This window comes from Anomaloglossus baeobatrachus, chromosome 11, assembly GCF_048569485.1.
Source record: "Anomaloglossus baeobatrachus isolate aAnoBae1 chromosome 11, aAnoBae1.hap1, whole genome shotgun sequence".
Taxonomy (NCBI): Eukaryota; Metazoa; Chordata; class Amphibia; order Anura; family Aromobatidae; genus Anomaloglossus; species Anomaloglossus baeobatrachus.
Window position 1 is genome coordinate 50,667,801 of NC_134363.1, and position 25,780 is coordinate 50,693,580.

Genomic DNA, 25,780 nt, shown 5'->3' on the forward strand with positions numbered 1-25,780 from the left:
CGCACTCCCCATCGTGCTACATCCCCCATGCTGCGCACCCCCCATCGTGCTCCATCCCCCATGCTGCGCACTCCCCATCGTGCTCCATCCGCCATGCTGTGCACCCCCCATCGTGCCCCATCCCCCATGCTGCGCACTCCCCATCGTGCTCCATCCTCTATGCTGCGCACTCCCCATCGTGCTCCATCCCCCATGCTGCGCACTCCCCACCGTGCTCCATCCGCCATGCTGCGCACTCCCCATTGTGCTACATCCCCCATGCTGCGCACTCCCCATCGTGCTACATCCCCCATGCTGCGCACCCCCCATCGTGCTCCATCCGCCATGCTGCGCACTCCCCATCGTGCTACATCCCCCATGCTGCGCACTCCCCATCGTGCTACATCCCCCATGCTGCGCACTCCCCATCGTGCTACATCCCCCATGCTGCGCACTCCCCATCGTGCTCCATCCCCCATGCTGCGCACTCCCCATCGTGCTACATCCCCCATGCTGCGCACTCCCCATCATGCTACATCCCCCATGCTGCGCACCCCCCATCGTGCTACATCCCCCATCGTGCTACATCCCCCATGCTATAATAGTTCTCCTATTATACTCAGAGAGGAGTATAATAGGAGGACTATAATAGGAGGAGTAGTCCTGGGGGGAGAGGAGTATAATGCCGGCTCCCTACACATGTGTACCGGGAGCCGGTGTACGCTGGTAACTATGATACACATCAGGTAACTAAGGGACCTTAGTTACCCGATGTGTATAATGGTTACCAGCGTTCACGGGCTCTGTCACGATCCCAGCAGCGCAAGGTTATGTCTAGCGCTGCTGGGATCGTGACGGAGCCGGTGTACACTGGTAACTATGATACACATCGGGTAACCAAGGGACCTTAGTTACCCGATGTGCATAATGGTTACCAGCGTACATCGGCTCCGTCACGATCCCAGCAGCGCAAGGTTATGTCTGGCGATGCGTGCGGAGGGCCGGGGCGAGCAGCCAATCCATGCGGAGGGCGGGGCTAGGCCGAGGCGAGCGACCAATCCATGGGGGGGGTGGAGCCGAGGCGAGGCGAGCAGCCAATCCGTGCGGGGGGGCGGGGCCATGGCGGGCCCAGCGGCCAATCAGCTTTGTGTCACCGTAAGGACACAATTTTGGAGCAAGACAGACAGACAGACAGAATAAGGCAATTATATATATAGATATATATATATATATATATATAAAACAAAAATCATACATTAACTACACAATAAATTCTAGAATACCCGATGCATTAGAATCGGGCCACCTTCTAGTATATATATATATATACGGTAGATAGAGCAAACAGTGCAGACCAGCTCACTCGAATGAATCACCTGGAGCCTCAGCTGGCCTGGTTAACTCCGTTGTGCCCGGACCGTGAGGAAGGCGGGTGTTACCGCTGAAACGCGTAGTCCTATCTGCGTTATTTTCCTGCGTTAATTGCTGTTCTGAATCGCTTGGACCTTTGTAATTTTATGGAATCATGAATAAAGTGAAGGCATTTTTAACACCATCCTGGATTGCTCACGTTATTGCTGGATATTGCTCTGCCGTCGTTCATATATATATTGCACAATTTGGCTTTTTTTTACAGGCTCTTTGTTTCTCTGCACATTCAACTTTAATGTAGTTTATGATTATAAATCATCTGAGAGGAGCTTAGAAAAAGAATTACAATGCACCCATCAAACCAGCAGAATGAGCTCACTGAACTCTCAGTGAACTCATCTTGAACATTTGAAAAAAGTTCAAGAGGGCAAAAAGTGTACATTTTTCAATGAAAATAATTTTTCGCCACAATTGAATTCATTCCAGGAATATTAAAAAAATGTCCCCAAAAGTGAGGAACGTAAATGTGTATGGGTGGGAGGGGGCTCACAACGTATGGCCAATAATAGATGTCAGAGGAAGGAATGAGTGGCACGTAATGTCATATTACAGAGATACATTCTCTTAGAGGCCATGATTCTAATGTTTCTACAGTATCGCACAGCTGTACAAAGATCCTTCGATTTTATATATATATATATATATATATATATCACAATTTGGATTTTACAGGCTCTTTGTTTCTCTGCACATTCAACCTCGCTGTTGTCTATGATCATAAATCAGCTGAGAGGAGCTTAGAAGAAGAATGACATCCGGCAGAATGAGCTCACTGAAGGATTCTCAGGTGACTCATTCTGAAGCAAATAATTGGCAGAAGCTCAGGGAGGCAAAAACTGCAAATATTTCAATGAAACCTTCTTGCAATAATGATTTCTAGCCCCAACTGAAGTCATTACACGTAACAACAATGTCCCCAAAGGTGAACAACCCAAATGTATCTGGGGGCTCTCGACTTTCTGCCAATGCCAGATATCAGAGGAAGGAATGAGTGGCCATAATGTCATATTACAGCATATTACAAATGTATTATACACTGTGATTTCTTTAGATCCTTGACTATTAGAGGTCATGATTCTACAATATCTACAGCAGCACAGATGTACACAGGTTATATATGGGGAATGATATTGATTATTTTTTTGTATTTTAGACTTTTTCAGATGAAATGGCGAAAATGATATTTCACATGAAGCGAGCAAAGAACAAAGTGTGGAAAAAAATAAGAAACCCGGCAGAATAAAATAGGACAGCGACCTCTAATTATGTGTCACTAAATCGTAAAGAGGTTCTGCAGCAGCAAGAAAGAACACAAAGCCACTTGGCTGTACATACCTTACACACAGACTATAGCACCAAGACCGGCCATGGTCAAGTTATGTCCTCTGCACAATTCCACATGATAGGGGTATATACCCCCGATTTACCACAGACACCCACTGTGACCATGTAAGACGTCTCGGGACTCGGCTGCTGAACCTGGAGTCTGGAGATGTCGGATTTCCTATAAACTCATCACTTTTTGGAGAAGGTTTTGCTCATTAATTGTCATACACTTATCCATAGTGTTCTAATGTCATATAATAGAGCAGGAATATAGAGAATATTATATCCTTCAATGTTTATAGTTTATCGTTCTCTACCTGTAAATAAAATCTTGCTTTTCCCCTACATCTTTGTATTTGGCTTATTCCTATTGAGCATTTTTGCCTCTATGTCTTAGGCCCCTTTTACAAGTACGATTTTCTCATATTTGTAATCAGTCTTCTGTAATGTAATCTGAGAGCAGCATGATGTAGGGGCTGAGACCCTGATTCCAGAGATGTGTCACTTGCTGGTCTACATGTTGTCTTTGTGATATAATCCTTGTTTTTTTGCTGCAAATCTAGCAGAGTTCGGAATGTTGAGCAGTGTATAGCCCCGCCCACGCCACTGATTGGCTGCTTTCTACCTATGCACAGTGTACAGCTGCCGATTAGTGGTGGGGGCAGGGTTTACACACAGCAGTTGACTAGGAGGCACGAGACAAGTAGTCCTGCAGTGATAATCTCCTGCTGATAAAATACTGATTTTATTGAAACAGCAACTCAGCCTGTTTGTCACGGGTGTGTCACGGTTGACAGACAACCCTGTGGTGTCCGGCTGCAGACGGTCGTTGCATTTGGTTGCACAAACTGCTCCTTGATATCCCATCCTTTCCTCTGCAGTGTGAATAGAGTTTTGTGTGTCTTCTCTGTTAGGCCTCTTTCACACGTCCGTGTCTGTGGTACGTGTTTGGTCCGTATCCTGACGTACCGGAGACACGGGCACACGTAGACCCATTAAAATCAATGGGTCTGCGCACACGTGCGTATTCTGCCATGGACCGTGTGTACGTGTGGAGCATACGTGTGCCAGTATGCTCCACATGTGAACATGGCCATTTTTCTCCGGCGTCACGGGTGTCACACGGCCCCAATACAGACCACACGGAGATGTTCCGTGTGACATGCACCGGAGAAAACACACGTGTCTGAGAAAAAAAGAACAAACCTTTACTCACCTTCTCCAGCCCTGCTGTCTCTGCCGTTGCTGTCACCTGCTTCTGACCGCCGCTCATTATGCTCATTGCATATTCACTTAATTGCGGCCGGAAGCAGCAGCAGCGGGGAGTCGGCAGGATCGGAGACAGAAGATCAGCACCATGGACAGCGACGCCAGGGACAGGTGAGCAGAAAGTTCCCGTTCTCCGTGTGTTATCACGGATAACACACGGAGAACACACGTGTGCCATAAACACGGCTCAAGCAGGGCAAAACGCACCTTTGACACGTCCGTGAAAAATGTGCGTGATTTTTACGGACGTGTGAAAGAGGCCTTAGCGATTACTCTTTCCCCTTTAGGACCCTGCGGACAACTTTTTCTTTCAGCTTTTAATGATTGTCCCTCACCCTCTGTCTTTCTATACCTGCATTTCCCCTTGGTATGTTGCTGGTGATAGAGTTAGTTTCTATACGTCCTGATTGCAGCAGTCGGCTTGTAATCATCTGGAGAAATGTTGTATGTTGCTGTTCCTCTCCCTGCGTCATCTTGGAGATGAGTTGTTGTTTGCATTTCCTGTTTCTTCTTTCCTTCTTTAGGACTTAGTGGATATGACTGGTGCTCATCCTGCACATTCATTACCCAGGGCCCAGTTCAGGGTCAGCCAGGGCTCGTTATCCTGCTCGGTGCATAGGTGCGGAACCAATCTAGGGACGTCAGGAGAGCCAGGGGCCGGCGGAAGCTTTTATCAGAAGTCACCATCCGCCCTTCCCCTAGACACAGGGTTCCCTCTTCCTCCCTTTTTGCATTCGCTCGGTATTTCCCCATACTTAGGGTGACACATCACTGGAATCAGGGTTTCTGTCCATAGATCATGTTGCTTTTGTAACATCCTGGGGTCGAGGGGTTTTCAACCGACTCGTCGCCGGGTCGGGGGTGCAGATGCTCTGCATCGTCACGGGCTGGCCTGGACCGGTTTTGTGACCCCAAGGCGTACAGGAGGGAGGGAAGGCGGTGGATGGGAGGCAGGACGGAGGATGGGAGTGGTAGTGGCGGGTAGGAAAGTCTTTTTAGATCATGACACCACCTGTGGTACGCGGCCGGGGTTGAGGGCCGCCGCTGTGGGTGCTGCTCTCTGGAGCTGATGGTGAAGGTTGCAGCCGGGATGGTGTCGGACGGAGCGTTGTTACCCCGGGAAGGATGATGGAGAACGGACGGGGGTGGTGGTAGTCCCCATTGGCGCCGCAGCGCTGGGCGACAGCAAATGAGAGGCAGATTCAGGGGCTGCGGTTCCAGGTCTTTTACTCACTGATGGTTCAGGCGCTGCCCCAGAGTACCGATCTCTGCCACGATGGGCTCCAGCCGATCCCGGATAGTCGGCGGTCACCGCCGGTGCTCGTGGAAGTCTTTCTAGTGAAGTGTCCCCCGTTTGCTATCCGGAAGCCGGGCCAAGCCTCCAGCTCCAAGCCACGGACAGAGAGAAACACTAACTCCAGCTGTTAGTGCGAGATGTTATCCCAAGCTGTGCCCGGGAAGGTCTGCTCTGGTGAGATGGTCGCTCCTACTTCTACCCCAAATGGTGCCGCCCCCAGTGCTTGTCCTAGTGACTGGGAATGTCCCATGCTTCGTGATGGCTAACCTCCCTGTCTGCCCTAGTCCACCCCCTGTGGGAAGGCACCTTACTGTTGTATGTGTGTGGTTTTGTGAAGGCACCGGCAATTAACCCCCTCCTAACCCAGGATGGATATTATCCCATAAAGAAGGTGCAATACTCTGTGGCGCCTGAAGCCTCAGGGGCATCACACTTTCATATTACATCACAAAAACCTGCTGACAGATTCCTTTTCAGTCCTCTAGAGTAAAAGTCGCATTTTGTAGCCACCGAGCAGCGCGTTACAGTCACTGCCCGGATCCTGTAATGGCGCCACTCCTGACTATTTCTATAACTTCTCCTGATCTTCAAGGTGTCTCTCGATAATTTGGTAACGGCCCCAGAGAATGGATAAATCCGGCCAATCTGGTGTCTTGTGTAGATCATTGAAGGTGTCAATCTATAAAAATAAAGGAGCAACTTTCTAGGTTTGGGAGGTGGATCATTATAAAAGGGTTGTATGGGTTTAGCATTTATGGCTGTGTACTTCCTAAAACAGCGCCACAACTGTCCACAGGTTGTGCCTAGTATTGCATCTCAGCCCTATTTAGTTTAATGAAACTAAGCTACAATACCAGGTACAACCAGATGTGGCGCTGCTTCTAAAAAAACAATTGTGTCTGTTAATCCCTTTTTAATTAAGCGGGTCAAGTTGGGCTATAAGAGCCGTTGTGATTACTCGTGGTTACTCGCTAATCCCGCCCCCGCAAATTACCATACGCAGCTCCGCCCCCACACATTACACACACAGCTCCGCCCACTTCACATTACACACATGGCTCCTCCCGCACATTACACACGCAGCTCCGCCCACTGCACATTACACACGTGGCTCCGCCCCCACATTACACACGCGGCTCCACACCCCTGCACATTACACACGCAGCTCCGCCCCCCCACATTACACACGCAGCTCCGCCCACTGCACATTACACACGCGGCTCCACACCCCCGCACATTACACACACAGCTCTGCTACATCCACAGTGTAAATCCCTCCTGACCCCACACATAAACTTCACCTCATCCAGCACCATGACAGCCAGCACAGCAGAGTCCTGCATACACTGAGGAGCTGATCATGTGACCACGACTCCTCCCCTCCATGTGACATCATCACAGGCCCTGTAAGCACAAAGACAAATAGCTGTATACCAGGGAGGTAAACTGTATACCCTTGAGGGGAAAGCTGCATACCCTTGAGGGGAAAGCTGCATACCCTTGGGGGGAGAGGAGCTGTATACCCTTGGGGGGAGGGGAGCTGTATACACTTGGGGGGAGGGGAGCTGTATACCCTTGAAGGTAGAGCTGTATACACTTTGGGGAAAGGCCCTCCGTGCGCAGAATCCCATTAGGAAACAGCCGGCCGCTGATCGGGAGCTGAAGTTTTTCTTTTCTCTTTGGAGTCACTTGTGGCTTCGTGCTCCCGATCAAGAATTTCTTTTGGATCATACAATATAATCTCTTATCATGTCGGAACCTTTTATGGATCATTCCCCGGTCACGGAGGATTATCACCAGACTTTCTAAAGTAGCACAGATTTTTCACAGCACGGCCATCATTCCACCAGATGATCAAGATTTGCTTCCAGAATATATGCTGGACTTGGAGCGGAGTATGGTGAAGGAATTACAGACCTGGTGGGACTCTACCTCCCACTGGAATCACACCAGCAGCCATAGCTGTCCTAGCTGTGGAGCCACAGGGTCTGCTGAAGTCATAAGGAAGATGTTACATAGGTGAAGCTGCAGCGCCCCCTCTGGCTCCACAGGTAGATTACACTGGACATAGAGACGCTGCTCTGTACAATGCATCTCTGGCTCCTGGATTCTAGACGGAGACGACAAGAATTTTTAGTCTTCTACTAAAATCACTAAAAATAATAATGAAACAATACAATAAAGTAATTTTTATTGAACTTTCTTAAAAATAAATATCACAAATCAGCAAATAATACGGACATATTTGTTGTCCTTGTAATCGTAATGACTCTGACAACACAGCGATCAGATTATTTATGGGGATCGGTAAATGGCGCAATTGATTATATTTCTCTATTAAAACCCATGAAAAAAAACACGTAGTATAAATGCTGTGTTTTTTCTGCAGGTGTCTGCACCAAGAAAAGCAATAACAATCTCCCCTGATTATTGCTTGTTTGCTGCATTTTTATGTGTTTTTCCCAATATTTCATACATGTTTGGTGCAGATGTGAATCCGGGTTTTTAATGCATTTCAATACTACAGAAAAGCTTTGATTCTGCGTTTAGAATGGAAACGGCACTTTTTTTTTGCTTACGTTTTTTTGTACGAGCCCTCACATAGCCCTCTTCTACACAGTATGACCCCTCACATAGCCCTCTTATGCACAGTACAAGCCCTCACATAGCCCTCTTATACACAGTATGAGCCCTCACATAGCCCTCTTATACACAGTACGAGCCCTCACATAGCCCTCTTCTACACAGTATGACCCCTCACATAGCCCTCTTATGCACAGTACAAGCCCTCACATAGCCCTCTTATACACAGTATGAGCCCTCACATAGCCCTCTTATACACAGCATGAGCCCTCACATAGCCCTCTTATATACAGTATGAGCCCTCACATAGCCCTCTTATACACAGTACGAGCCCTCACATAGCCCTCTTATATACAGTATGAGCCCTCACATAGCCCTCTTATACACAGTACAAGCCCTCACATAGCCCTCTTATACACAGTATGAGCCCTCACACAGCCCTCTTATACACAGTACAAGCCCTCACATAGCCCTCTTATACATAGTACGAGCCCTCACATAGCCCTCTTATACACAGTATGAGCCCTCACATAGCCCTCTTATACACAGTACAAGCCCTCACATAGCCCTCTTATACACAGTACGAGCCCTCACATAGCCCTCTTATACACAGTATGAGCCCTCACATAGCCCTCTTATACACAGTATGAGCCCTCACATAGCCCTCTTATACACAGTATGACCCCTCACATAGCCCTCTTCTACACAGTATGACCCCTCACATAGCCCTCTTATGCACAGTATGAGCCCTCACACAGCCCTCTTATACACAGTACAAGCCCTCACATAGCCCTCTTATACATAGTACGAGCCCTCACATAGCCCTCTTATACACAGTATGAGCCCTCACATAGCCCTCTTATACACAGTACAAGCCCTCACATAGCCCTCTTATACACAGTATGAGCCCTCACATAGCCCTCTTATACACAGTACAAGCCCTCACATAGCCCTCTTATACATAGTACGAGCCCTCACATAGCCCTCTTATACACAGTATGAGCCCTCACATAGCCCTCTTATACACAGTACAAGCCCTCACATAGCCCTCTTATACACAGTATGAGCCCTCACATAGCCCTCTTATGCACAGTATGAGCCCTCACATAGCCCTCTTATACACAGTACAAGCCCTCACATAGCCCTCTTATACACAGTATGAGCCCTCACATAGCCCTCTTATACACAGTATGAGCCCTCACATAGCCCTCTTATACACAGTACAAGCCCTCACATAGCCCTCTTATACACAGTACGAGCCCTCACATAGCCCTCTTATACACAGTATGAGCCCTCACATAGCCCTCTTATACACAGTACGAGCCCTCACATAGCCCTCTTATACACAGTATGAGCCCTCACATAGCCCTCTTACACACAGTACGAGCCCTCACATAGCCCTCTTATACACAGTACGAGCCCTCACATAGCCCTCTTATACACAGTATGAGCCCTCACATAGCCCTCTTATACACAGTATGAGCCCTCACATAGCCCTCTTATACACAGTACAAGCCCTCACATAGCCCTCTTATACACAGTATGACCCCTCACATAGCCCTCTTATACACAGTACAAGCCCTCACATAGCCCTCTTATACACAGTATGAGCCCTCACATAGCCCTCTTATACAAAGTACAACCCCTCACATAGCCCTCTTATACACAGTATGAGGCCTCACATAACCCTCTTATACACAGTATGAGCCCTCACATAGCCCTCTTATACACAGTACAAGCCCTCACATAGCCCTCTTATACACAGTACGAGCCCTCACATAGCCCTCTTATACACAGTATGAGCCCTCACATAGCGCTCTTATACACAGTATGAGCCCTCACATAGCCCTCTTATACACAGTACGAGCCCTCACATAGCCCTCTTATACACAGTATGAGCCCTCACATAGCCCTCTTATACACAGTATGAGCCCTCACATAGCCCTCTTACACACAGTACGAGCCCTCACATAGCCCTCTAATACACAGTACGAGCCCTCACATAGCCCTCTGATACACAGTACGAGCCCTCACATAGCCCTCTTACACACAGTACGAGCCCTCACATAGCCCTCTTATACACAGTACAAGCCCTCACATAGCCCTCTTATACACAGTACGAGCCCTCACATAGCCCTCTTATACACAGTACGAGCCCTCACATAGCCCTCTTACACACGTACGAGCCCTCACATAGCCCTCTTATACACAGTACAAGCCCTCACATAGCCCTCTTATACACAGTACAAGCCCTCACATAGCCCTCTTATACACAGTACGAGCCCTCACATAGCCCTCTTATACACAGTATGAGCCCTCACATAGCCCTCTTATACACAGTATGAGCCCTCACATAGCCCTCTTATACACAGTATGACCCCTCACATAGCCCTCTTATACACAGTATGAGCCCTCACATAGCCCTCTTATACACAGTATGACCCCTCACATAGCCCTCTTATACACAGTATGAGGCCTCACATAACCCTCTTATACACAGTATGAGCCCTCACATAGCCCTCTTATACACAGTACAAGCCCTCACATAGCCCTCTTATACACAGTACGAGCCCTCACATAGCCCTCTTATACACAGTATGAGCCCTCACATAGCGCTCTTATACACAGTATGAGCCCTCACATAGCCCTCTTATACACAGTACGAGCCCTCACATAGCCCTCTTATACACAGTATGAGCCCTCACATAGCCCTCTTATACACAGTATGAGCCCTCACATAGCCCTCTATATACAGTATGAATCCTCACATACCGCCCTAGATACAGTATGAGCCCTCACATACCCCTCTATATACAGAATGAGCCCTCACATAGTCCCCCTATATACAGGATGTGCTCTCGCATAGCCCCTATATACAGTATGAGCACTCACATACCCCTCTATATACAGTATGAGCCCTCACATAACTCTCTATATACAGTATGAGCCCTCACATAGCCCTCTATACACAGAATGAGCCCTCACATAACCCTCTATATACAGTATGAGCCCTCATATTGTCCCCCTATACACAGGATGTTCTCTCACATACCTCTATATACAGTATGAGCCCTCACATAGCCCCCTATACACAGTATGAGCCCTCACATACCTCTATATACAGTATGAGCCCTCACATAGCTCTCTATATACAGTATGAGCCCTCACATAGCCCCCTATATACAGTATGAGCCCTCACATACCTCTATATACAGTATGAGCCCTCACATAGCCCCCCTATATACAGTATGAGCCCTCACATAGCCCTCTATATACAGTATGAGCCCTCACATAGCCCCCCTATAAACAGTATGAGCCCTCACATACCCCTCTATACACAGTATGAGCCCTCACATAGTCCCCCTATATACAGTATGAGCCCTCACATACCTCTATATACAGTATGAGCCCTCACATAGCCCCCCTATATACAGTATGAGCCCTCACATACCTCTATATACAGTAGGAGCCCTCACATACCTCTATATACAGTATGAGCCCTCACATAGCCCCCCTATATACAGTATGAGCCCTCACATACCTCTATATACAGTAGGAGCCCTCACATACCTCTATATACAGTATGAGCCCTCACATACCTCTATATACAGTATGAGCCCTCACATAGCCCCCCTATACACAGTATGTAGAGATGTATACAGCAGTGGTAAGCTGTATATAACAATCTATATGCTGCTACTGGGATTCCTATGAATGTGGACTCAGAACTAAATACAAGTAGACATAATAGTTTTAAAAAAATAAATCAGATAATAAAGTATGAAAACCCATCAGCAATCAGCCCCACAATTGCCAATTGTAGGATAAATGGGCCCCCCGGCCTGTGAATCCCCCCCACCTGATGACCTCTAACCCCCTCATAATGGGCTGTGCTATATGATGTGAGTTATTATGGAGCCTTCTCTTGCTCATGATATCTTTGGGCTTGTTTAATACGGTAGCCGCCATTTTTTGGCATTTCAGATTACTTAAAGGGGACAGCCATGATTTTTCTTTTAATAAGTGCCAAAAACCTAAGAGGCAGATAGATGCTAATAAAGACAACTACCTGCCTGTTGTGCCTGGCGCTGGCTCAGAGCGGTCATTGACTACCCCTGGGGGCGATTTAGCTCCTCCATGTCACCAGAGCAGCTCTTCTTCTTCCGGGCTGCTCTATCAATGGGGCGTGACTGTCGCTGTCATGCCGACTGACAGCCAGATTCCCCCAATTATTCAGAAGGGAGGCGGCTGTCACTCAGAATGACATCGGCAGTCTCGCCCCATCAACACAGCAGAGTGGAAAAGAAGCTGTTGTTCTGTCACCATGGTGTCAGTCCAAACCGTGAAATCACCGGCAGCACCGGTCTGTGACCCCTCTGTGCAGCCAAAGATCGGCACTGGGCAGAACAGACAGGTAGTTACCAACTACCTGCGTATTAGTGCTCAGGCACATTGTAAGAGTAAAAAATGGCCTCCGATATCCCTTTAAATCACAAATTGTTCAACTTCACCTGTTCCAGAGAATTTCCTTAAATTTGACGCTAATTAAATTTGCACCAAATTGCTTTTCTCATCTGTAATACCTGTGATACAGGAGATAGGATTATAACATGGAAGATAAAAGTCATACATTTTTGGTTAAATATGGAAACCCTAGAAGAATGACATTAGTGATGGGAAGAGCTGGGATGTTATAGTATGGGAGGTTTTTTCATGCATTCTTTTGTATATTTTTACATTTCTGTATATGTGTATAAAAAAATGTATTATAAAATAAAAATTCAGCACTAGAAGCCGCCATGAAGTTTCTTTCCCATCTCTGGATGGTAACTGTCAGCCATGATGGCCACCACAGTGTATAGGGCAGAGCAGGTGCATGCGCCGCTGCCGGGCAGGAGCCACCTGAGGATCCGTCACCGCTGACATCACCTGCACACGACCAACTGCCGTTTACTTTCAAACGTCGACTGAAGTGATCGGGCTGAAGTCTGCAGATTGGAAGATATTTCTGAGAATGGCGTCCACTGGACATGGAGAAGACAGCGAGAAGAAGAGAGAAGACAAGAGGAAGAGAGAAGAGGATGGAGATACCTCTGGATTCAAGAAGATCTCAAAGAAGAGGAAGAAGGACAAAGACAATGGATTGGAGGATGATAAAGAGCCAACACCTGGATGCAGCAGAGACCCCGGAACATCCAGCCCCTACCCCAGGCTTAACATGAGCCACTACAACATCCACAAAATTCTGGGTAGGGGCAGCTTTGGCAGAGTGAGTATAATATATTTTTTCTTTATAAAACGGTTTGTCATTTTATCTCCATCCATTTTTGTCTGTACATATTCATTAATGTGTACTTTTATGGATTTAAAAAAAAAAACAAAACATCCAGACCCTCCCCTGCCCCATGACCACTCTGTATGTCACATATTAGTGCCTGTTATCACCATAGTTAGGTGTAGCTGACATGTTTAATACCATTTTTGTGCAGATGAGATGTTTTGATCACCTGTCATTGCATTTTTTAAAAAAAAAACATTTGCGGTGACGAAAAATGTATTTTTGGCATTTTTATTTTTTTTCTCGCAACACTGTGTACCAATCAGATGAATTGATTTTATGTTTTGATACATCGGGCGTTTCTGAACACGGCGATACCATTTCACGTTTTTTCACTATTTATACCCCATTATTTATTTATTAATCATTATTTTTTTTTGCATTCAGTACATGATTGTATATTTATGTGGGGATTTTATGTTAAGGGCCGGATAAGTTAATGGTGTTATGTATATTTATGGTTGTATGTGTGTCTTCTGTATTTATTACTTACAATTGTACACATATATTTTGCACTGTTTTGTATGTGTGTGCATCGGTTTACCATATATACACACATGATCACTATGTTTATCATTGTGCATTGGCATATGGCTTTTGACACACATTATATATAGATTTGTATGTATATATATATATATTTAAATATATGTATTTATACACATGTATTCTGTCATACTGCATTATATATGTTGTATTTGCTTCACATATTGTAATTGGCATATTGCATGTATTTATTTTATGTTTATCCTCTGACCACGTGCACTTGGATATACTGTATATATGTTTTTTGACTATACTTGTATTTTGCCTCGTATATGAGCTTGTATGTTTCAGCTTTTACTTTTTTATCTCTAACTCTACACAAGTAGCATGATTTTGCACATTGGTCTGTTATATTAATGTATTGTCTTATTACTGACTTTGTGTTGTACATTCTTTGTATTTTTTGTTGTTGTATTCATAATCATTTTATCATATATTTTTTGACCCCGCTTGTATCTTGTTGAATTATCTGCTATTCTGCATTAATTAATTAATTGATATATTAATATATAATTCCTTTCATATTTTATGACATGTAATATAGATACGTTTTTGGTCTTGACGTTATACTTTTCTGCTGTTTTTAAAGTTCCTTGGTTTACAGTCAGGGTCCCATGGGCAGCCGCATCCTCTATAACATTCTGGATTGGTGCACATGCACAGATGGAGGGGGGCAGGCGTCACCATTGGGGGTGTCTGTTTCTCGGCTCGGGTCACTTGATCAGTAGGGCTGAGCGGATCCGGACTGTAAAAGTCCGGATTCACGCAGTTTGAAAGATGCCCGGGTGCCGCACCCGAGATTCCGGGTGCAGGATCCGGATCCAGCACTGGGGAAATTAAAGGGAAAATTTAAAAAAAACAGGAATTAAGCGAGAGTTTCATACTTACGGTAACTGGGTGTCATGGTGGCAAAATGCTTCCGGGTCGCGCATTCAATTCCTGTACTGCCCATTAGGCTTATCACATACATACAACTTTTCGTGCTTTCCCAACCCACTGGCCGTCCTGTCGTCTGTGATTGGTTGCAGTCAGACGTGCCTCCAGCCTGTCACAGCATCTTCCTTCAGTCATCGCGGCTCAGTCATAGTCTACACTCACAGCCGGCGGTCGTTCTCTATGGCTACTCACTGTGACACGTAGCAGAGCTGGAAGTGGCACGGGACCTCGTGTGGTTTACGCCGGACCTGGAGGGGTGTGTTGGGGTTAATAAAGTGGTGAAAGAGGGTGTGTTTTTGTATTTTATTCCAAATAAAGGATTTTTTCTCTGTGTTTGTACTTATTTACTGTTATTTACAGGTTAATAATGCAGGTATCTCATAGATGCCTGTGCCATCACTAACCTAGGGTTTAGTAGCAGCTGTGTGCTGTTATTAACCCCTACTATTACCCCGATTGCCACCGTACCAGGGCATTCGGGAAAAGCCAGTAGAGCTCTGGGATTGTCACATCTAATCCAGACCAGCTGACTTTATCTTGGCTGAGTATCAAAATTGGGGGGGGGAAGGGCCCGCACGTCATTTTTTTATTTTTTTTTTAAGTAACAAAAAAATGCAAATTTGGTGTAGAAATCTAGTGCAGACGATTTCAGCACCAAATGTGCACCTACTGGCACAAAACCGCAACAAACACTGCGGCAAAAAAATGCGGCAAAAAACACACGTTTTTTTTTGCCAGTAGGTGTACATTGGGTGCAGGAATATGGTGTAAAAATTCCAGCACCAAATTTGCATCCCTTGGCCCAAAAATGCAAAAAAAATTATATAATTTTCTAGCAGGAGGAGGAAATTTCGTGCTGAAATCTGGTGCAGATAATTTCAGCACCAATTGTGCATCCCTTGGCTAAAAAACCTGCCATTTTCTGCTAGGAAATGCAGGTCTGTGAACTCAGTGACCTCCACCTGAGGTCAGGTTACCTGCGATCGCAGGTGAAGGACCGTGGGAACCTACAGCTGTGACCGCAAATGACCTGAGTGACGTAACCGCTCATTCATTCTCTGGAGCTCACAGCGAACGGTCTTGTTGTATGGCCGCTCGCTGTGATATTGAGATGTAGCAGAGCTGAATATCCGTGGGACCTCGTGTGGATTACTTCGGACCTGGAGGGGTGCTTGGGGTTAATAAAGGGGTGAAAGAGGGTGTGTTTTTGTATTTTATTCCAGCTGAGAATACCAGCCCCAGCTGGCTTTTTCTTGTTTGGGTATCAAAAGTGGGGGGACCGCACGTTGTTTTTTTTAAATTATTTTCTAAAATAATGATAATGAAAATAAATTTTAAAAAAAGTCGCATGCAGTTTATTTTAGGCCGGAATCACACTTATGAGGGACTTGTGCGAGTCTCGCGTCGCATCACCCGACACAGCCGCACACTATTCTGACAAGAGCGGGTCGGCACCATGTATTTCTATATACCTGCACGCTCCTGTCAGGAGAGTGTGCAGCTGCCGGGTGATGTCACGCAAGTCCCTCACACGTGTGACTCTGGGCTCTGCATACACAGCACAGATAAAGCCTGACAGCTGGGGGCTGCACCCGGGGGCTTTATCTGTGCTGGCATCAGAATATGGGGGGACCCTGCACCGATTGTTTTATTTATTTATTTTACCATACTGACCCATAGACACCAGCCATCCTGGCGCCTGTGATTCATTGCAGTCAACTGACACGCTGCCACTCAGGGTGGGGGCACGTCTAACTGCAACCAATTACACACGCCGGTGGGCGGGCAAAGCAGTCAACAGTCAATTGTTGGCTCCGGAAGGGAAAGCGTGACCCGGAAGGAGTGTGCCGCCATGACACAGCCTCGGTGAAAACACCGCGTGCGCTCCTACCCCCCAATCCCTTCCACCAACGTTTCTGTTCTCCGGATCCTAGTCCCCATAGACTTATATGGGTGCCGGATTCTGGAGCGGATTGGGGGTTTTTTTTAATTGAGCAGCGACCCGCTGATCCCCTTTATTTGAAAGTCTGAGCAGCTCTATTGATCAGCATTTGGATTTACATAGTGATCTACAGTGGGTACGGAAAGTATTCAGACCCCTTTAAGTTTTTCACTCTTTGTTTCATTGCAGACATGTGGTAAATTCAAAAAAGTTCATTTTTTCTCATTAATGTACACTCTGCACCCCATCCCTCATCTTGTCAGAAAAAAATAGAAATTTAGAAATGTTTGCAAATTTATTAACCCTAGAACGCGCAACCATAGAAAACAAATAACCTACCAGGCCTGCGAGGCCCCAGGTATGCATTCTAGGGTTAAACAAGAAAAACTGAAATATCACATGGTCATAAGTATTCAGACCCTTTGCTCAGACACTCATTTTAAGTCACATGCTGTCCATTTCCTTGTGATCCTCCTTGAGATGGTTCTACTCCTTCATTGGCGTCCAGCTGTGTGTAATTAAACTGATAAGACTTGATTTGGAAAGGCGCACACCTGTCTATATAAGACCTCACAGCTCACAGCGCATGTCACACCAAATGGATTTATGAGGTCAAAGGAACGGCCCAAGGAGCTCAGAGACTGAATTGTGGCAAGGCACAGATCTGGCCAAGGTTACAAAAGAATTTCTGCAGTACTCAAGGTTCCTAAGAGCACAGTGGCCTCCATAATCCTTAAATGGAGGAAGTTTGGGAGCACCAGAACTCTTCCTAGACCTGGCTGATCAGCCAAACTGAGCAATCATGGGAGAAGAGCCTTGGTGAGAGAGGTAAAGAAGAACCCCAAGATCACTGTGGCTGAGCTCCAGAGATGCAGTAGGGAGATGGGAGAAAGTTACACAAAGTCACCTATCACTGCAGCCTCCACCAGTCGGGCCTTTATGGCAGAGTGGCCAGAAGGAAGCCTCTCCTCAGCGCAAGACATATGAAAGCCCGCATAGAGTTTGCAAAAACAAAACCAAACACATGAAGGACTCCAGACTATGAGAAATAAGATTCTCTGGTCTGAGGAGACGAAGATAGAACATTTTGGTAATAATTCTAAGCGGTATGTGTGGAGCAAACCAGGCACTGCTCATCACCTGCCCAATACAATCAGACTTGGCCAAAGGTTCACCTTCCAACAAGACAATGACCCTAAGCACACATTTAAAATAATAAAGCAGTGGCTTCAGAACAACTCTGTGACCATTTTTGACCGGCCCAGCCAGAGCCCTGACCTAAACCCAATTGAGCATCTCTGGAGAGACCTGAAAATGGCGTCCACCAACGCAGGGGTGGACACAGACTGCAGGGGGCCCCTGTGCAAGAAATCGTTTTGGGCCCCCCCATACCACAACAAAATGATGGAAACATACAGATTGCACAGTTTATTCCTAGTTTAGGACACAACTACCAAATCTAAACAATAAATAAGCTCCATATTTACCCTCTGAATATAACACAGCACAGTCCTGCCCCCTTCTATCTGCTGCAGCTTCAGCGCTGTCTCCAATGCCTCTAGTTACATTGGCTGGAAATGGCACAACCTAGACACCCTGTGTGTTTTGCAGCTTGTCAGTGGTATACAGCTCAAGCCAGTGATTGTCTGCAGCGGTCACATGAGGTACCTGGGCTTTGATATCTGCAGCAATTGTAAACAGAAGCATTAGGGATGTAAAGGGGGCTTTACACGCTGCGATATCGCTAACGATTTAACGTCGGGGTCACGGTGTTTGTGACGCACATCCGGCGTCGTTAGCGGCATCGCAGCATGTAACACGTACGAGCGACCTTCAACGATCGCAAAAGTGGCAACAATCGTTGGTTTTGGAGAGGTCGTCCAAACACAAAATATTGTTGTCTGGTGAGCAACGATGTTGTTCGTCGCTCCTGCGGCACCACACATCACTATGTATGACACCGCAGGAGCGCCGGACATCTCCTTACCTGTGTCCACCGGCAATGCGGAAGGAAGGAGGTGGGCGGGATGTTACGTCCCGCTCATCTCCGCCCCTTTGCTTCTATTGGCCGCCTGCCGTGTGACGTCGCTGTGACGCCGCACAAACCGCTCCCTTATAAAGGAGGCGGTTCGCCGGCCAGAGCAACGTCGCAGGGCAGATAAGTCCGTGTGACGGGGACTTGCCTGTGTCGCATAACCGACGGGGGCGGGTACGCTCGGTTGCATTCTCGCTAGCGAGATCGCAGCGTGTAAAGTACCCTTTACACTAGAGCTGTCAGGTGGAAGAAGGATGAGGATTATAGTTTATTAAAGTCCAGACAACGGTCATTACCTGGAGGCCAGATTCTGTAAAAATAACCAAATAAATTGTACTCACCTGCTGTCACCTCCTGGATCCAGCGCCGGCCGTCCTGTGCTCTGTGCCAGCATTAATTATGTCACCGTTCTATGGGAGACAGGACCGCTGGACCCTGTGATGCCTGCAGTTCATGTCACCTCACCGCTGCAGCCGATCACAAGCTGCAGCAGTCCTGTGTCTGGTAGAACGGTGACATAATTAATGCTGCACAGACCACAGGACGGTCAGCGCTGGATCCAGGAGGGTGACAGCAGGTGTGAATAGTTATTTTGTTACTTCTACACAATGTAACCCGCATTAGATCCTTTTGCCAGACAGTTTCTTTACAGTGCATGTATTATTTCACACAACTCCTTCAAAGGGAACCTGACATCTGAGACCCATGAGCCGTGGCAGCCTGTACCAGGCAGTGGCTGTATGATCACAGCCAGGTATGTGTGACCCTGACAGCTGATACCCATGAGCCGTGGCAGCCTGTACCAGGCAGGGACTGTATAATCACAGCCAGGTATGTGTGACCCTGACAGCTGAGACCCATGAGCCGTGGCAGCCTGTACCAGGCAGTGGCTGTATGATCACAGCCAGGTATGTGTGATCCTGACAGCTGATACCCATGAGCCGTGGCAGCCTGTACCAGGCAGTGGCTGTATAATCACAGCCAGGTATGTGTGACCCTGACAGCTGAGACCCATGAGCCGTGGCAGCCTGTACCAGGCAGTGGCTGTATGATCACAGCCAGGTATGTGTGATCCTGACAGCTGATACCCATGAGCCGTGGCAGCCTGTACCAGGCAGTGGCTGTATGATCACAGCCAGGTGTGTGTGACCCTGACAGCTGATACCCATGAGCCGTGGCAGCCTGTACCAGGCAGGGGCTGTATGATCACAGCCAGGTACGTGTGACCCTGACAGCTGATACCCATGAGCCGTGGCAGCCTGTACCAGGCAGTGGCTGTATGATCACAGCCAGGTATGTGTGATCCTGACAGCTGATACCCATGAGCCGTGGCAGCCTGTACCAGGCAGTGGCTGTATGATCACAGCCAGGTATGTGTGACCCTGACAGCTGATACCCATGAGCCGTGGCAGCCTGTACTAGGCAGGGGCTGTATGATCACAGCCAGGTATGTGTGACCCTGACAGCTGATACCCATGAGCCGTGGCAGCCTGTACTAGGCAGAGGCTGTATGATCACAGCCAGGTATGTGTGACCCTGACAGCTGATACCCATGAGCCGTGGCAGCCTGTACTAGGCAGGGGCTGTATGATCACAGCCAGGTGTGTGTGACCCTGACAGCTGATACCCATGAGCCGTGGCAGCCTGTACCAGGCAGTGGCTGTATGATCACAGTCAGGTGTGTGTGACCCTGACAGCTGATACCCATGAGCCGTGGCAGCCTGTACCAGGCAGTGGCTGTATGATCACAGCCAGGTATGTGTGATCCTGACAGCTGATACCCATGAGCCGTGGCAGCCTGTACCAGGCAGTGGCTGTATGATCACAGTCAGGTGTGTGTGACCCTGACAGCTGATACCCATGAGCTGTGGCAGCCTGTACCAGGCAGTGGCTGTATGACCACAGCCAGGTATGTGTGATCCTGACAGCTGATACCCATGAGCCGTGGCAGCCTGTACCAGGCAGTGGCTGTATGATCACAGTCAGGTGTGTGTGACCCTGACAGCTGATACCCATGAGCCGTGGCAGCCTGTACCAGGCAGTGGCTGTATGATCAGAGCCAGGTATGTGTGACCCTGACAGCTGATACCCTTAGCCGTGGCAGCCTGTACCAGGCAGGGGCTGTATGATCACAGCCGGGTGTGTGTGACCCTGACAGCTGATACCCATGAGCTGTGGGCAGCCTGTACCAGGCAGTGGCTGTATGATCAGAGCCAGGTATGTGTGACCCTGACAGCTGATACCCATGAGCTGTGGCAGCCTGTACCAGGCAGGGGCTGGATGATCACAGTCAGGTATGTGTGATCCTAAAAGGCTGCAAAGATTCAGTGAAAGACATTAATAGATGTCGGGGACTGAGCCGCATCAAATACTAGTCGTACAGATGTGATGTCTGATACAAGCTGCTCGATCAACGGGTGACATGTATCCGCTGTCAGGTTCCTTGTAAGCAGCGCTCTATACCACAGGAGGGTGCAGAAGAGAAGCAGAGGAAATACAACAAAAAACAGGGGCACCATAGATATCATTAAAGAAGGTATCACTAATTTGTTTACTGATGGAATATGTGTATAAACATGTAGTGTCATAATATACTCACCTACCGCTGCTCTCTCTGGTGACCAGCGCTGTTCTGCTCCTCTTCTCACTGACGTCCCCACACTCCAGTATCTCCAGTGTAAAGCGTTGTTCTGCTCTTCTTACTGATGTCCCCGCTCTCCAGTTTCTAGCGCTGTTCTGCTCTTCTTACTGATGTCCCCGCTCTCCAGTATCTAGCGCTGTTCTGCTCTTCTCAGTGATGTCCCCGCTCTCCAGTTTCTAGCGCTGTTCTCCTCCTCTTCTCAGTGATGTCACCTCTCCCCAGTATCTAGCGCTGTTCTGCTCCTCTTCTCAGTGATGTCACCTCTCCCCAGTATCTAGCGCTGTTCTACTCCTCTTCTCAGTGATGTCACCTCTCCCCAGTATCTAGCGCTGTTCTACTCCTCTTCTCAGTGATGTCCCCGCTCTCCAGTTTCTAGCGCTGTTCTCCTCCTCTTCTCAGTGATGTCACCTCTCCCCAGTATCTAGCGCTGTTCTACTCCTTTTCTCAGTGATGTTCCCGCTCTCCAGTTTCTAGCGCTGTTCTGTTCCTCTTCTCAGTGATGTCCCTGCTCTCCAGTATCTAGCGCTGTTCTGTTCCTCTTCTCAGTGATGTCCCCGCTCTCCAGTATCTAGCGCTGTTCTCCTCCTCTTCTCAGTGATGTCACCTCTCCCCAGTATTTAGCGCTGTTCTACTCCTTTTCTCAGTGATGTTCCCGCTCTCCAGTTTCTAGTGCTGTTCTGTTCCTCTTCTCAGTGATGTCCCCGCTCTCCAGTTTCTAGCGCTGTTCAGTTCCTCTTCTCAGTGATGTCCCTGCTCTCCAGTATCTAGCGCTGTTCTGTTCCTCTTCTCAGTGATGTCCCTGCTCTCCAGTATCTAGTGCTGTTCTGTTCCTCTTCTCAGTGATGTCCCCGCTCTCCAATATCTAGCGCTGTTCTCCTCTTCTCAGTGATGTCACCTCTCCCCAGTCTCTAGCGCTGTTCTGTTCCTCTTCTCAGTGATGTCCCCGCTCTCCAGTATCTAGCGCTGTTCTCCTCCTCTTCTCAGTGATGTCACCTCTCCCCAGTATCTAGCGCTGTTCTACTCCTTTTCTCAGTGATGTTCCCGCTCTCCAGTTTCTAGCGCTATTCTGCTCCTCTTCTCAGTGATGTCCCCGCTCTCCAGTTTCTAGCGCTGTTCTGCTCCTCTTCTCAGTGATGTCCCCGCTCTCCAGTTTCTAGCGCTGTTCTCCTCCTCTTCTCAGTGATGTCACCTCTCCCCAGTATCTAGCGCTGTTCTGCTCCTCTTCTCAGTGATGTCCCCGCTCTCCAGTATCTAGCGCTGTTCTGCTCCTCTTCTCAGTGATGTCCCCACTCTCCAGTCTCTAGCGCTGTTCTCCTCCTCTTCTCAGTGATGTCCCCGCTCTCCAGTATCTAGCGCTGTTCTACTCCTTTTCTCAGTGATGTCCCCGCTCTCCAGTATCTAGCGCTGTTCTGCTCCTCTTCTCAGTGATGTCACCTCTCCCCAGTATCTAGCGCTGTTCTCCTCCTCTTCTCAGTGATGTCACCTCTCCCCAGTATCTAGCGCTGTTCTACTCCTTTTCTCAGTGATGTCCCCGCTCTCCAGTTTCTAGCGCTGTTCTGTTCCTCTTCTCAGTGATGTCCCCGCTCTCCAGTATCTAGCGCTGTTCTACTCCTTTTCTCAGTGATGTCCCCGCTCTCCAGTATCTAGCGCTGTTCTGTTCCTCTTCTCAGTGATGTCACCTCTCCCCAGTATCTAGCGCTGTTCTCCTCCTCTTCTCAGTGATGTCACCTCTCCCCAGTATCTAGCGCTGTTCTACTCCTTTTCTCAGTGATGTCCCCGCTCTCCAGTTTCTAGCGCTGTTCTGTTCCTCTTCTCAGTGATGTCCCCGCTCTCCAGTATCTAGCGCTGTTCTCCTCCTCTTCTCAGTGATGTCACCTCTCCCCAGTATCTAGCGCTGTTCTGTTCCTCTTCTCAGTGATGTCCCCGCTCTCCAGTTTCTAGTGCTGTTCTCCTCCTCTTCTCAGTGACCTCTTCTCAGTGATGTCACCTCTCCCCAGTATCTAGCGCTGTTCTACTCCTTTTCTCAGTGATGTTCTCGCTCTCTAGTTTCTAGCGCTGTTCTGCTCCTCTTCTCAGTGATGTCCCCGCTCTCCAGTTTCTAGCGCTGTTCTGCTCCTCTTCTCAGTGATGTCCCCGCTCTCCAGTTTCTAGCGCTGTTCTGCTCCTCTTCTCAGTGATGTCCCCGCTCTCCAGTATCTAGCGCTGTTCTGCTCCTCTTCTCAGTGATGTCCCCACTCTCCAGTTTCTAGCGCTGTTCTCCTCCTCTTCTCAGTGATGTCACCTCTCCCCAGTATCTAGCGCTGTTCTACTCCTTTTCTCAGTGATGTTCCCGCTCTCCAGTATCTAGCGCTGTTCTCCTCCTCTTCTCAGTGATGTCACCTCTCCCCAGTATCTAGCGCTGTTCTACTCCTCTTCTCAGTGATGTCACCTCTCCCCAGTATCTAGCGCTGTTCTACTCCTCTTCTCAGTGATGTCACCTCTCCCCAGTATCTAGCGCTGTTCTACTCCTCTTCTCAGTGATGTCACCTCTCCCCAGTTTCTAGCGCTGTTCTACTCCTTTTCTCAGTGATGTTCCACTCTCCAGTATCTAGCGCTGTTCTCCTCCTCTTCTCAGTGATGTCCCCGCTCTCCAGTTTCTAGCGCTGCTCTCCTCTTCTTCTCAGTGATGTCCCCGCTCTCCAGTTTCTAGTGCTGCTCTCCTCCTCTTCTCAGTGATGTCCCCGCTCTCCAGTTTCTAGTGCTGCTCTCCTCCTCTTCTCAGTGATGTCCCCGCTCTCAAGCATCTCCAGATCACACTGCTCTACAGGACCTGAAATACAATGTAAGTCTATGGAGCGTCAGAAAGGCTTTAATTGTAAAAGACATCTGGCTCAGAGTGTAGTGTGACCCGAGATACCGGAGAGCGGTGACTGCACTCAGGAAAGTAGAAGAGCAGCAGCAGGTGAGTATATAAATACAACACTACATTACTTGCACAGACACACTCCATCAATAAAAAGTGAGTAAGAGGCCTCTGTATGTGAATGTAGTCACCTATATGCTCACATGCGACTTCCCCACATCCGGCCTTTCTCACACTTGTAATGGAGCTGAAATAATATGAGCAGATAGGTGAATACAAGGATGTATACAGATAAATACACGTACAACATACACACATATGCGCAGAAATACATAGACGTGACACATATACAAACATATTACACATATAGATGAATGGATGGATAGATAGATACAGTTAGGTCCAGAAATATTTGGACAGTGACACAAGTTTTGTTATTTTAGCTGTTTACAAAAACATGTTCAGAAATACAATTATATATATAATATGGGCTGAAAGTGCACACTCCCAGCTGCAATATGAGAGTTTTCACATCCAAATCGGAGAAAGGGTTTAGGAATCATAGCTCTGTAATGCATAGCCTCCTCTTTTTCAAGGGACCAAAAGTAATTGGACAAGGGACTCTAAGGGCTACAATTAACTCTGAAGGCGTCTCCCTCGTTAACCTGTAATCAATGAAGTAGTTAAAAGGTCTGGGGTTGATTACAGGTGTGTGGTTTTGCATTTGGAAGCTGTTGCTGTGACCAGACAACATGCGGTCTAAGGAACTCTCAATTGAGGTGAAGCAGAACATCCTGAGGCTGAAAATAAAGAAAAAATCCATCAGAGAGATAGCAGACATGCTTGGAGTAGCAAAATCAACAGTCGGGTACATTCTGAGAAAAAAGGAATTGACTGGTGAGCTTGGGAACTCAAAAAGGCCTGGGCGTCCACGGATGACAACAGTGGTGGATGATCGCCGCATACTTTCTTTGGTGAAGAAGAACCCGTTCACAACATCAACTGAAGTCCAGAACACTCTCAGTGAAGTAGGTGTATCTGTCTCTAAGTCAACAGTAAAGAGAAGACTCCATGAAAGTAAATACAAAGGGTTCACATCTAGATGCAAACCATTCATCAATTCCAACTATAGACAGGCCAGAGTTAAATTTGCTGAAAAACACCTCATGAAGCCAGCTCAGTTCTGGAAAAGTATTCTATGGACAGATGAGACAAAGAGCAACCTGTACCAGAATGATGGGAAGAAAAAAGTTTGGAGAAGAAAGGGAACGGCACATGATCCAAGGCACACCACATCCTCTGTAAAACATGGTGGAGGCAACGTGATGGCATGGGCATGCATGGCTTTCAATGGCACTGGGTCACTTGTGCTTATTGATGACATAACAGCAGACAAGAGTAGCCGGATGAATTCTGAAGTGTACCGGGATATACTTTCAGCCCAGATTCAACCAAATGCCGCAAAGTTGATCGGACGGCGCTTCATAGTACAGATGGACAATGACCCCAAGCATACAGCCAAAGCTACCCAGGAGTTCATGAGTGCAAAAAAGTGGAATATTCTGCAATGGCCAAGTCAATCACCAGATCTTAACCCAATTGAGCATGCATTTCA

The 25,780-nt window shown here is 47.6% G+C and overlaps 1 protein-coding gene across 1 annotated transcript in view; it reads left to right on the forward strand.

Moving 5' to 3' along the window:
* LOC142255799 (circularly permutated Ras protein 1-like) overlaps positions 1–3,007 on the forward strand; it is an 80,886-nt gene extending 77,879 nt beyond the window's left edge. Inside the window, exon 24 of the mRNA XM_075327246.1 lies at positions 2,564–3,007. Coding sequence (XP_075183361.1) covers positions 2,564–2,653 — 90 coding nt within the window. The 3' untranslated portion in view covers positions 2,654–3,007. The remainder of the gene's footprint in view (positions 1–2,563) is intronic.
* Positions 3,008–25,780: the final 22,773 nt, after the last annotated feature.